General features: G+C 36.5%; 2 protein-coding genes across 5 annotated transcripts in view; both read right to left on the bottom strand.

Annotated features, from left to right (window-relative positions):
- The window catches only part of LOC756696 (putative N-acetylated-alpha-linked acidic dipeptidase), a 51,974-nt gene extending 43,581 nt beyond the window's left edge, over nucleotides 1-8,393 (bottom strand). For all 4 annotated transcript variants that reach the window (XM_030986811.1, XM_030986812.1, XM_030986813.1 and 1 more), the window contains exon 1: nucleotides 8,299-8,393. The gene's annotated coding sequence lies outside the window, so the exon portion shown is untranslated. The remainder of the gene's footprint in view (nucleotides 1-8,298) is intronic.
- Nucleotides 8,394-9,678: 1,285 nt separating this feature from the next.
- Nucleotides 9,679-11,245, bottom strand: LOC105442813 (cilia- and flagella-associated protein 251-like). The gene has a single exon (XM_011675391.2). It carries the CDS (start codon nucleotides 11,207-11,209, stop codon nucleotides 9,950-9,952), a length of 1,260 nt encoding a protein of 419 aa, XP_011673693.2. The 5' UTR covers nucleotides 11,210-11,245; the 3' UTR covers nucleotides 9,679-9,949.
- Nucleotides 11,246-13,848: the final 2,603 nt, after the last annotated feature.

Raw genomic sequence — 13,848 nt, 5'->3', positions numbered from 1 at the left:
TATCACTTTCTATTTGTGGCTTTCCTTATGTTATTCTTTGTTTCTTCCTTCTTTCATCTTCTCTTATGTTATTCTTTGTTTTTATCATTCTATCACTCTCTTTTTCTGTCTTTCCTTATGTTATTCTTTGTTTTTATCATTCTATCACTTTTTTCTGTCTTTCCTTATGTTATTCTTTGTTTTTATCATTCTATTACTTTGTCTTTCTGTATTTCCTTATGTTATTCTTTGTTTCTTCCTTCTATCACCTTCTCTTATGTTATTCTTTGTTTTTATCATCCTATCACTTTCTGTTTCTGTCTTTCTGGAGTCCTCCCCAACGTCAGCTCGTGAAAAGGCGACGTGAGGCCGGCCTATGTGTAGACGCAAAATTGCGGGCCCGAGATCATTTGTAACAGGGGTTTGATGATCTCGAGGCGGCTTAAAATTGCAGGTGTGAGGCCGCCCCCGGGGCCCGCTTTAAAAGCCGACGCATGTGTAACAGGGGTCTTAGTGGCTCTGAGTTAACGACATAAATACCGTAAGTTTCGATTTATGCCCCTCCACCTGGTGCTATGCCTGGCAATGTCTCCCAGCTCAGTAATCGGTGTGTTGACTCCAGGGAAAAAATTAATATTTATTTTTCGGGGGCTACTTTTCAACCTTGCCTGCATGAAAATAACATTCTAAAATTTGTTTTGTATTGAACTCTATGCAAATTTTCGGGGGCTCTTTTCTGATTTTCGGGGGCTCTTTTGGGCATTTCGGGGGCTATTTCGCCCTGAGCCCCCGTGTATTTTTTTCACTGGTTGACTCACCACTCGGAAACTAGAACAACACTCAAATTTGTTTGTCATCTTGGTTTGAAAGTAATCTTTCTGATAGATTTCAATATGTAGTTGATAAAAATAATTCCTCCAATTTTTCTTCTATTACACGGCGTACCACAAGGTTCTATCCTAGGTCCTCTACTGTTTTTTAAGTCAGAAAAAAAAAGGGTGAAAAAGAGGGGTGCGGTTAATACACGAGGACGGTTTATACAACCTTAATTACGGTAGTGGAGTGAGATGGTAAAGTGATTTCCAAGCATAATATTGCATTCTCATACCTAGAATCACTTTACAATCTCACTCCACTATTTAAGTCTTTACTCAGAGCCACAAATATGTGTGGATTCCTTATGTAAGTGGGACACCAAAAATGTCTCAAAGTGGGTCCCTAATATATGGAATTACCCAAATACACTGTCGGGTTTGCAAAATTATAGCAATTGTCCAAGTTCCAATGATCACCTAAGATCCTCCAGGGTAACCAGAAAGATTGCCTTTGTCGCCCAAAAGGCTATATAGCAAATATAACATCTCTCTGTGGGTCTATAGGCTTTTTGGCTATAAAGGTCATTGCACAAATTACACAAGAGATGAACACCAGTGGGAGTGACAAAATAAAGAACATGAGAGCTGAAGAACTAACGGTATACGAATCTCTGAAGACTCTGAAGACAGGTTAAGGAAAAAAAATATAAACTTTAAACTCTAAAGGAAATTTCTCTTTTTTTAAATAATCTTTATGGGGGGGAAGAATGATACATTTTCAACAACAGACACTGAATAATCTATGTCAGGCATTAATAATTTGTATTTTTTTATCTTTTTTTTCTTCTTTTGTCTAATAGTGTGAATATAAATGTAATATAATAATAATAATAATTATATACCTCACTTAAGTAATCCAGCCATCTGATTGGTCGAAATTGCATTCATAAACTTCAACTGTTCCTGTAAAATTCCCGGTAACCATGCATAAAACATTTAATATTTTTAATAACCATGGTTATTAAAAAAATAGGTCAGCCTCCATGGTTACCCCATAGGTTTACATGTTAAAAAATGGTTTGAGCGATGGAGGATACCGTATGTGTGCGAATAATTGGTCGGTAATTTCAATACAATTGAATCTCGATCGATCTTACCGACAATTTTATCTTGCATTGTTGACATGAAGACGAAAATAAACTTCCAAAAACAAAAAAACAACATCTGCCGATAGATCTTGATCTAAGTTCGTGCCAATATGCATTGCAAAAGTAAAAGAAGAGTCCGTATATGGAGCTTTTGCGAAGCATTCATCACACGCGAAGCCGGTTTCAATCCATTTTAATGTATATAGCGTACAAAACTGCCAAGCATGTGAAGAGCGCGCGATGGCCGAGTGGTGTAAGGCGTTGGTGTAAGATTCATCACTCAATGTACACAAGAGTTCGACTCTCACCTTCGACAAAAAAAAGAAGTATTTTTTATTTTTTATTTTTTAGTCTATTTTTTTTCGGCATATAAAAGTATTAATGACTGCTTTAATATTCGAGAAATAGTTGTTTTTATACGCTCTCGGGAAGGTTACAATTGGGCTATTCCCCTCGGCACGCCTCGGGTAATAGCACAATTCTAACCTTCCCTTGAGCGTATAAAAACAACTATTTCTCTCAAAGCAGTCATTAATACTATACTATTTCTTATATGGCGCTTTTCAGGAGGGCCATATCAAAGCGCTTTACATATATTACCCCAGTCATCGGTCAAACCTGCTTTAGTGACCCCCTATCTACAAAGACTACATTTTTTTGTTTCCCTTGAAAATAGTTTCTCATTGAAACAATTACTTTAGGCAACTGTCTATATAACCCATTTTTCTTGTCTCCCTTGGGTGGTCTTTATAGACAGGTTTCACAGTACATGTTACATTTTACAAGGAACAAAGTGATTAACAAGCCATCTAAAACAAGCCATATCAACTGTAACATTTACATTTCAAGCCTTCACTTGACACATACACTACATGTATGTACGGAGGAATTGATAAAGCACTTGTTTCCTCATCTCATTCAGATATTTAACAAGTAAACATCAGTGTTTACCAAGAGTCAATACGCTAACAGACAGGGAAATACATCACAATCTTTTGTCTGCTACCGCTGGAGTCACAAACACACGCTTCCTGATTATGGTTAGCAGGGTGGCTTTTTCCAAAGAAAAGGGGTTAACTAAAGTTTGAAAAATGATCAAACCAGTAATAAATCTGTAATTTCTGTCTATTGTATGATTCAAAATCTTTGTGTACATACACTGTATGAAGAGCTCGGTTCTCAAAGGTACTACCGGTACATCCATAAATTCAAGTTCTGACATGACTTTTTAATTATCATAGTTGCAATTTCAGTTTGGAATGATACTTTGGCTGATTATACTATTGTATGGTACAAGTATAAAACCACTCTTTAAAAATATCTTAGTCTGCATAAATATTTTTCATGAATTTGTTATTTTAATTTTGTGGATGTACATTTTTGGAACCGAAAATCTTGCATATTAATGCAAGTTACAATGCATAACTTGGATGGATACAGTATCTGTTGGAATGCCATTTTTTTTACTTTTTTGTGGAAATTCAGCTTTTTGGAAGTGTCAGTGTATGAAGCTACTGGAAATGTGTACATTAAAAAAAAAAAAATGGATGTACCCCTGTACATGTACATGTAGTACAGGTACCTTTTGGAGCTGAGCTCTTCATATGTACAGTACATCACTGAAAGCACTCATTTTCAAATTCCATATTATCATTTTTATCATAAGATATTGAAAAATGTTCATATATGTTGAGTGCCCAGTTAACTGTGATGTTTTCATCCTGCATTTTTAATTCTGCCACTGTACTTCATGTCATCAAACTTTTAAGCAGTACCGGTAATCACACTCGCCACAGCTGGTAATTTATATGCAAGAACTTTTGTTTGTAGTAGACTGTAGGTCTACAGGAATTATATTTTCAATGTGACAGAAGTCACAAAACAACATGTCTCCACAAAAATGGGCTGTTCTCTGGTATTGAGTAAAACTAAATATACCATTATATTTTAACATGAGGATTATACTGTCTTCCTGTTGGCTCCCCGCCATGGCCCTCGCGTACACAGATAACGCGTGGCGCGCGCGCCACGCATTCCTGATGGGCCCGACCTAGCGCCACGCGTTCTTAAAAAAAAAAAAAAAATCAGAAAATTCTGGAATTTCTGGTCCTAGAAATCCCCAAAAACAGAATATTCTGAATTATTCGTAAGGGTTGGCAGGTATGGTATTAAAAATTCATCAAATTACTTGTAATACTTGTAAAAAATAAATTTAAATTTAAAAAAAAAAAAAAAAATCAAATTTTTACTTTTTTTGGGGGGGGTCAAATTTTCCCTCGGGTCGCGCCACACGTTTTTAATTTCTTGGCGAGAGGCCTGCTCCCCGCAATAATCCTTCCTCCTCCAACATTGATGTTTTAATGTTTTCTTTTGTAAAATCATTCAATGTCATTACTATTTTGTTGATGACTTTTTATCGTCTTTTGATTTTTATTAAAGTAGCTGTTTGCCTCATTAAGCAAATGATACACCTTAGTTTGTACACCTTTGTACTTTTCTTGTTGTGGAAAAAAAATTAAAGGGGAATTAACCTCTTGACTATGAAGCATTATCATGACATACATGTAGAGAGCAAAAGAATGCTTCATTTGATATAAAAAGCATCGATGTAGACCAAATAATATCGTCTGGCAAGTACAGTAAAAAAAAAAAAACAGTACTTCGCTATATTTACGACCTCATTTTTAAATGTTTGAAATTAACATGTAGTTAGAAGTTTAATTCCATTTTAATTTATTTTCTATTCTGGCTTTGCACACAAAAACAATAGCTGTTACACACACACTCTCTCTCTCTCTTTCTCTCTTTCTCTTTTTTCTCTCTCTCTCTCTCTCTCTCTCAAAACATACACACACAAACAATTTTTTAGGCTGCTTCCCCCTTCTTATTCTCTGCTTGAATTGACTTTTTTCATACATTTAGCTAGAAAGACGAGCTGCAACAGAGAACAGGTGACAAATACTCCTACAAAACACAAATAACTCGCACTGTCGCACATGCTGAATCTACCAACTTGGAAGTTGGGTGAATTACTACTTTTCTCATGATTTGATCAAGGACAGAATCTCGGGTAAAGGTAAAGGTAATGTTGAATGAATTTTGTTCAATCAACATTCAATGTCAAATGAATCATCACATCTCCAGACTTCCAGGCTTAACTGCAGAATACCCCGCACATTTGAGCCACCAATCAGAGAGTCTAACTAGATACAATGTAGCTAAACCTGCGCGTGTGCAAATGGTAACCGTAAGGGTCACTAATAGGGTTATAATAATCATGCAAACCCACCTTTAATCTACCTATCATCAGCTCAATCAGTAAGGACAGCATAATAAAATGTTGGAGTTGTTATGGGTTTGAATCTCAGTATTTATTCAGTTGTTTTGGGCCTTTATCAATAGTAATGCAAAGCAATAAATAATCAAAGTCTAATTTTCTGTGACCTCTTTCCAAGCTGTTAATGATGTACTACATATCAACCAAGCTAGCTAGCGTCCAGAACTCTCGGCGTGCGGGGTATTCTGCAGTTGTTCCATTTTTCATTTCATTTATTTTTCATTAAAATTCAAAATAAAACACATAACAAATTAACAGCAAAATCGGAAGGACCCCAAGAAAAGCAAAGCTTGTGAGAATGGGGCCCTGTACAAAAGTAATCATACAAGCAAATCATTATAACAAATATTGTAAAACATCAAAACAAACATACACCCACCCTCATTCATTCACATGCACACAGACACACCAACACACACCGCAGGCAGAACATTGTACAGAAAAATCTACTCAGTGCACTTCATTTGTTTAAACAAGAACTGTTTACATAAATATTTAAACTTTGATAGGGTTGAACTACTTTTTAAATCATAAGGTAAAGAATTCCAATCATGTATACCCTGGAATTTTAAAGTATGTTGGGTCAAGGAAGTACATACAAAGGGGTAATGATAGTTTGATTTATTTCTGGTTTCGTAAGAATGGTAAAAAGAATTTGTTTTAAACATGTTATTAAATATTGATGGGAGCTCTTGTTTATGAAATTTGAACATGAAGACTAAATTGTTTTATTTTATGAGGTCAAAGACTGGCAAACATTTCAAATCATAAAACAAAGGAGCACTTGAAGTCATATACACTGTAGTTAGAATTAGAAATTATACGAACAGCACGTTTCTGAAGAATATGAATTTTATGTAAATGAGTCTTGTAAGTATTACCCCAAATAATATTACAGTAGTTGATATGTGGTAAAACAATACTGTTGTAAACAGTTAATAATATATGTTTCGGCAACGTCTTTTTAAAGAATGACATGATACCAACCCCCCTTGAAATTTTTGAACAAATATGGGTAATATGGTGGCACCAGTCAAGTGATTCATGAAGTTTGATACCTAAAAATTCAACAATATCAGTTTTCTTAAGAACATCATCTTTAATACGCACCGGGGCAACATGACTAGGAATCAAATGCATGCGCTATATAATTTGTAATGTTTAATATGCTTAAAGACGTGGAATGATTTTTCCGGAAACCAAATTGCTCTGAAGCTAAGGAATTATTTTTTAACAAAAATGTATAAAGTCTTTTAAACATAATCTTTTCAAGTAATTTTGAAAAAGTTGACAACAGTGCAATTGGCCTGTAATTTTCTATATTACCTACTGGTCCTTTTTTGTGTAACGGAATAACTTTGGCCACTTTAAGTTTGTTAGGAAATATTCCTGAGACAAGAGATTTATTATAGATATTGCACAATGGGTCTACAAAAAAGTGTATACATTTTTTTAACACAGAAGTTAATACATCATCTGGACCGGTTGCTTTAGACATTTTGAGTTCATGACAGAGACTAATTATTTCATGAGAGGAGGTTGGATTCAGAAACAAAGAGGACATGCATGGTGCAGTCAAAAAGTCGTTAAATGATTTAGATGAATTTGGAATTGACGCTGAAAGTTTTTTAGCCATGTTGATAAAAAGAGAGTTAAAAGCCTGCGCTTTATCTTTTGAAGAATGGAAAGATGAATTCTCATAAAACATTTTCTGTGGTAATGAACTATGTTTATTTATTCCAAGTAAATTATTAATTTCTCGCCACGTTTTAACCATGTCACCTTTGACTATATAGAATAGTCTAGAATAATATTCAGCTTTCGAAGCTCTAATTATAGAAGTTAACCTGTTTTTGTAATCATTATATATTATTTTTTTCCTTGTATTTAATGTATGTTATGAACTTCAACTTTATACATTCTATCTTTACGCTTAATTGATCTCAAAATGCCATTAGTTATCCAGGGTTTCTTAAATTGTACTTGATGACTAAATTTGCGTGATGTTGAAGTACATACAAGAAAACATTCATCATATAACGTACAAAACTTGTCAATAAAATAGTCATAACATACATTTACATCATTGTTATCATATATTGTGTGCCAATCAGTTGTACCAAGTTTCTCCTTGAACATAAATATTCCTCTGTCATCGACTAATCTTTTCTTATAATTCTTATTGTAAGTTGGAACAAAATAATTTTCGTTATCTTTACATAAACAATATATAGGGAAATGATCAGAGAGATCGGAATAGATGAGTCCTGAATATTTACTTTTATGAATTGTATTAGTAAATATATTATCTATTAATGATGCTTTATAAGATGTAATACGAGTGGGTTTTGAAATCAAAGGATACATATTAAAAGAAAACATTAAACCTAGAAAATCAGTTGTTTTGCAATGTGTGTTATAGTTCAGTAAATCAATATTGAAATCACCCATAATATAAACATCTCTTCGCTCACTTTCCAGTTTTACTAGAATGTCATTCATTTTATCATTTTTTTAGATCTATAATAAATTCAAATTGTCTAGATCTAGATCTATTTCACTTTGAATTTGCACTGAATTATTTTACCTGTTAGCCATTTACAGAACTGAATAATTGTTTGCAAAATACGAGAAATCATAAATTGAATATCATGATCCCTTGAAATATCAAACTGTGATTGTTCGCTAAAGTTGGACAGCCCCAGCCAGGCGCTGGCCATGGCCGATCATCATCGGTTCCCAATCATCCGGCTGGCGCAGGCCGATGCTTTCGGGGCGGAGCTGAGGAGCCGACTTCTACCGACTACCGTGTAAGACGGTACCATGTACCCAGCACTTGCACTTGTGCAGTGCATCAGCATCAAAGTGACACTGCCTGCCGAATCAATCTTCGACTGGATTGTCCCTTTTAATAATGTTTTGTCAATTTTTGTTCATCATTCTCAGAAAAAAAAACATCCAATACATACATCAATATGTAACAAACGTCTCAAAATGTTATGAAAATGTCTAAAATTACCTTTGTTCGGTGACGGCGGCAACGCTCTCGATCGTGATGCAAATACCAAAGGAGACGAGATTGATCAATGCATAACAACTGTTCTGTAGTCTGCATTCAGGCTTTAATACAATCTTTTTAAAATACATGGACATTTCAGCCAAAGCCTTGATATTAAATGTCTGGGATAGCTTCATATGTAAAATTAAGACAATTTTGACAAATTGTTAACCTGTATTATAATCATTGATGACTTATTTAAATCAATACAAGAATCAGAGTGCATTATATGTGTTAGAGGCTTATAAATGCAGACTAACAACAATGCAAATTGAAACAAAAACAATGTTTGAGAATATTAGTCAAGAAAATTAAAAATTGTGTGATTGCTCTAAATCAATCGCAAGTTTGCAGTTTCCTAGCTCGTATGTACACAGTTGCGATTAATCGCAACTGTTTATAAGACCGTCCTAGCTATAGCTGATTGATTCACACTTGTAATGTGATCTTAATCTGTGTATAGTTGGAAAACTTCTTCTTCAAACTCACTGTTATTTATCAGTTGAATGTCCAGGATGAACAAGCACCACACATTTGATTTCCCCTCCAAAAAAATGGTTGGCTTGAGACAGATTACGCAATGGATGCCCCCCGTCCCGTTCCCCCCGTTCTCTCTCTCTCTCTCTCTCTCTCTCTCTCTCTCTCTCTCTCTCTCCCTCAGTCTCTCTCCCTCCCACTCTCTCTCTTTCTTCCTCTCAGACATAATGTTATTGTTTTTTTTTTTCTCTCAGTCTCCGACTGCATTTCTTTTTCAACTGCCTCTCAATCTCGTTATCCCCTATCTCCTCTCATTCGTATTCCCCTAAGTTTGCCAGTTTCTCTCGTCTTTCTATCTATCTCTCTATCTATAAATCACTTTCTCTAAGGTAATCCATTCTCTTTTAATATCTTTCTCTTTTTCTCTCTTTCTCGGCCTTATATTTATTTATTTATTTATGCATATTCACAATTTCACAATTCATTTGAGTTTACATCACATGAAAAAGAATATAATATAATGAATCATTTTCAATTTTACAATCCATTTGAATTAACATCACGTCAAAAAAAATATAACAAAGTTTTATCAAAGACAAGTTGCAACTATGATACACACAAAGGTGATAAGCAAATAGAGCATGAATCGTTACAACACCTTTCAAAATGATGACAAATAAAATTCCTAAAGGGTTGTGAACTATTTACACTATTTACAAAGAACAAGGACAAACAAGAAAAAAAAAGAAGAATGTAATATACATGTATATATCTTTTTCTCTTTATCTCTCTGTCTCCCTCTCTCTCTCTCTCTCTCTCTCTCTCTCCCTTTCTGCTATCTCTCTCTCTCTCTCTCTCTCTCTCTCTTTCTCACTCTCTCTTCCATCCCTGTCTCTCTCTGTCTCTGCCTCTCTCTGCATCTCTCTTCCTGATTTCACAGTAAGTTCTCCCAAGCATTGTCTTCCAAAAACTGTGAGTCAAATTATATTCAACAGTCCTGGCTACATATTTTATGTACAAATGTTTACGTCTACGAAGTGAATGATCATGTATTATCATGATTATGAGTGCCTTATACGGTTCCTCCTCCGATCAAAACAGCATAACCATTTCCATCATCTTCTTCTTCCAGTTTCTACCAAAAAATGCTATCTTGAACACTTTCCGTCTTCACATCTTCATCCTTTTCGTTCATCCATTTTCGTCCATTTTCAGAGTCTTGTGTCTCCTCCAACACATCTTTCATTTCATTTGTGTTCCCTTCCTCTTCCATTTGCTCCACGATTGATGAAAGTCTGTTATTTCCACCCTCCTTCATTTCCAGAATCTCTTCTGCCCGATTCCAAGTCTTTAACTTCTCAACTTCCACCATCAGCATCTGCGCCTTTTCCATCTTCATCTTCTCCATCCACATCTCCTCCCACAAGAGGTCAGCAAATTCCCTTAACTCCTCCGTCATTTCTGAATCCTTCTCCACCTTCTCCTTGCCCTCTAAAGAAATTGCAAGATCCTTCTCCTCTTCCTCTTCCTTGTTCTTCTCCGGCTCCATCTCCTCCACCCCCTCTTCTCCCTTTTCTTCTTCACCCACCTTCTCCTTGCCCTCTAAAGAAATTGCAAGATCCTTCTCCTCTTCCTCTTCCTCTTCCTTGTTCTTCTCCGGCTCCATCTCCTCCACCCCCTCTTCTCCCTTTCCTTCTTCACCCACCTTCTCCTTGCCCTCTAAAGAAATTGCAAGATCCTTCTCCTCTTCCTCTTTCTCTTCCTTGTTCTTCTCCGGCTCCATCTCCTCCACCCCCTCTTCTCCCTTTCCTTCTTTACCCACCTTCTCCTTGCCCTCTAAAGAAATTGCAAGATCCTTCTCCTCTTTCTCTTCCTTGTTCTTCTCCGGCTCCATCTCCTCCACCCCCTCTTCTCCCTTTCCTTCTTCACCCACCTTCTCCTTGCCCTCTAAAGAAATTGCAAGATCCTTCTCCTCTTTCTCTTCCTTGTTCTTCTCCGGCTCCATCTCCTCTACCCCCTCTTCTCCCTTTCCTTCTTCACCCACCTTCTCCTTGCCCTCTAAAGAAATGGCAAGATCCTTCTCCTCTTTCTCTTCCTTGTTCTTCTCCGGCTCCATCTCCTCCACCCCCTCTTCTCCCTTTCCTTCTTCACCCACCTTCTCCTTGCCCTCTAAAGAAATGGCAAGATCCTTCTCCTCTTTCTCTTCCTTGTTCTTCTCCGGCTCCATCTCCTCCACCCCCTCTTCTCCCTTTCCTTCTTCACCCACCTCCTCTACCTCCTTCAAGTCCTTCTCTTCCACAAACTTCTTTCTCTCCTCCTCCTTCGTCTCCTCATGATTTGCGTTCTCATCCGCTGTGTCCTCAACCTTGTCCTCATCCCTTACCAATTTCTTCATCCCCTCTTCCGTTTCGATATCCTTCGCATATCGAGTGATATCTAGAATAAATTAAAAAAATATATTTAGAAGAGAATGATGCAACCAATTTCGTAGAATAACAATATCCCCATTCATTAATAATGATGAGAATGATCAGAGTCAAAAGATAATAAAAAAAGAGATAACTTTGTAACTATTATGCAGATCATGATGCGTGCGCACCTACCGTACCGCATCTTTATTTCGTCACAATACACCATAGAGATAGCTCAATGCAATAAACGCATTTTTATTTCGTCACAATGAATACATTTCTCTTGATATAACTATAAGTAGAATAGACTGATCGGGCCAATAATCAGAATAAACTGTACGGAGTTGCGTCATTAATCGTATGGCATTTAAAGTATCAATTAAATTGCTTTTACGAAGAGCCGGGATGGAAGGGTGTCATCGGTTGAGGGAGGGAGGGAGGGAGGGAGGGAGGGAGGGGGAGGGGGGGGGGGGGGTTCGAGATCAGAAATAATAACAATTGAGAGGGCTTTGTGGGGGTACCTACAAAGGATGTATGAATTTCGCTACACAAAATAAAAATAAACGTTAGGTAACAAGGATCCCAATTTCAACCATAATACTTGCTCCTATATCAGCTATATTATAAACTGTGTTACCTCCTATTGGTCCGATGATATAGTCCTTCTGTGGGGAATCACATAATTCAATCTTTTTAATCTATTTTTAATTCAAAATTTGTGTGGCGACCAAGTAGATTGCATTTCATTTAAAAAATAAGATTACTTGGCAAAATTGAAAATTCTTAATAATAATGTAAATGATGTTTTATGCTAATTAAATCATATCAGGCCTTTTATTAATTTTGTTCGTGGGCGGGGGGGGGGGGGGGGCGAGGGAGCTGATATGGTCAGATCTGCTATTAGCCTAGGGGTGATGTATACCAAAGTTGTCCCTCCCGGGGGCAGGGGGGGGGGCATAGCGCGCCACCACTTTTTCAAGTATCCCAAAATTGATTGCCCTTTTCAAATCTGAGAGGTGCCCCTTTAACTTTGACACACCCCTTTTTAACTCGGATAAGTGCACCTTATGTTTTTACAATGTGTTCCTATGCACCCCTGGTAAATGACCCTTTTCATCACGAGAAGTTACTCCTTTTCACTTCGAGAAAGTGCACTTCTTTTGAACGTTTTGATCTTCTAAACTATAGATTCGTGCGATTGGTTAATCTCCCAACAGATAAATACCATACACAGTTCTCTTCAAGCAGTATGTTTAATTTGTCAATCACCTTGTATAATTTAGGCCCTGTTTTTCTTCTCAAATATTTTAGTGATTGCGGACGGGCGAAGCAGGTGCGGAATAGAACATTTGGGCTTCGTCAAACACACAACCATGCACGAGTGACACCAGGAAGCGGAAACACTATTAATGATTACTGAAACACAGTTGTCAAAATAATTATGTTTAATTCTTCATCATTTTTAAACAATTATTTACTACAACATGTATTAGTATTTTGTGTTGTTTTAGATAGCTTTGTAAAGCGCAAAAATCCTTAGAAATAAACTACTAAGGAAAGGTATAATGCAATGATGCAATTTTACCCATGTTGTAGTAGTATAGTAGTATATATCCCGTCTCTTCTGTCTTGCACACCCCTTCCGCTGCTATCGCAAGTTAAAAAAAGGTCCCAATGTCCGCATAGTAACTAAGCGAGGTATGTGTCCATTAACAACATGATGTTAAACATTAGCACTTAAAAGCATCTCAATCTAACGGAGGACGATGTGAAGAAAAATGTAATGGTGCAGATAAATACAGAAGTAAATCAGCGGCATTCTAAGTCATGAAGCAATCACGCATTTATAATTTAACTAAGGCTTGGCCAGGGCAAATAAAGTTGACTACAACCTGTCAGCCTGTTTGGAACCTGTTTGGAATGAACGATTTTTGGGGGAGGGGTCGTCCTTTATCAATTTCTGTTAACACTCGGGGATGGGTCTGTGAGTATGATTTATATTTTGTTTTGTTTTGTGAATATATATAGCTGGAATTTATGCAATACGAAAGCCTTTACAGTGATCATTTTGTCATTATGCATTAAACATTGGGGAATAACATCCTCCCACCCCCGGAATGACAGTTTCATGCATGCCGACTTTATATTTTATTGGTACAGTACTCCTAAATGATTTGATTTGATTTGATTTATTTATTTCTGTTACATTATCTTTTTCTATTGCATTTTTACAAATATATAACAAACAAACCATTGCAAATGTTACACATTTCAAAAGAATATAATGTCGAATAAAGTAAGGCTGGCTGCCCTAACTAATCGAAAACATCAAACAGGAGGGTTGACATTTAAGTAAACAAAGCTTGTCTGAGCATGACTACCCTCAATGGATACATAATAATACGACTATGGAGGAACATATATTGGGAAAAGGGGAAAAGAGAGCGAGAGAGAGAGAGAGAGAGAGGAAAAAAGGAAAGAGGGGTGTACATCCAGATTCACAGATGTATGTGGTGCAATATGTAGTGGGATTTCAATTCGATATAATCTCATTCTCATTATTTATGCCCTATAAACTATTTCCTAATCATGTATTTCGTGGAAGTGTCTTGATTTTGGAAGT

Source organism: Strongylocentrotus purpuratus, unplaced genomic scaffold (genome assembly GCF_000002235.5).
Source record: "Strongylocentrotus purpuratus isolate Spur 01 unplaced genomic scaffold, Spur_5.0 spur5_scaffold_16, whole genome shotgun sequence".
NCBI classification, from domain to species: Eukaryota; Metazoa; Echinodermata; class Echinoidea; order Camarodonta; family Strongylocentrotidae; genus Strongylocentrotus; species Strongylocentrotus purpuratus.
The sequence above is the reverse complement of the archived record's forward strand: the minus strand, read 5'-3'. Positions and strand labels throughout refer to the sequence as shown.

What these genes read in the sequence shown, in the direction of transcription:
- LOC105442813 (XM_011675391.2), bottom strand. Translation starts at nt 11,209, where the DNA reads ATGAAGAAATTGGTAAGGGATGAGGACAAGGTTGAGGACACAGCGGAT.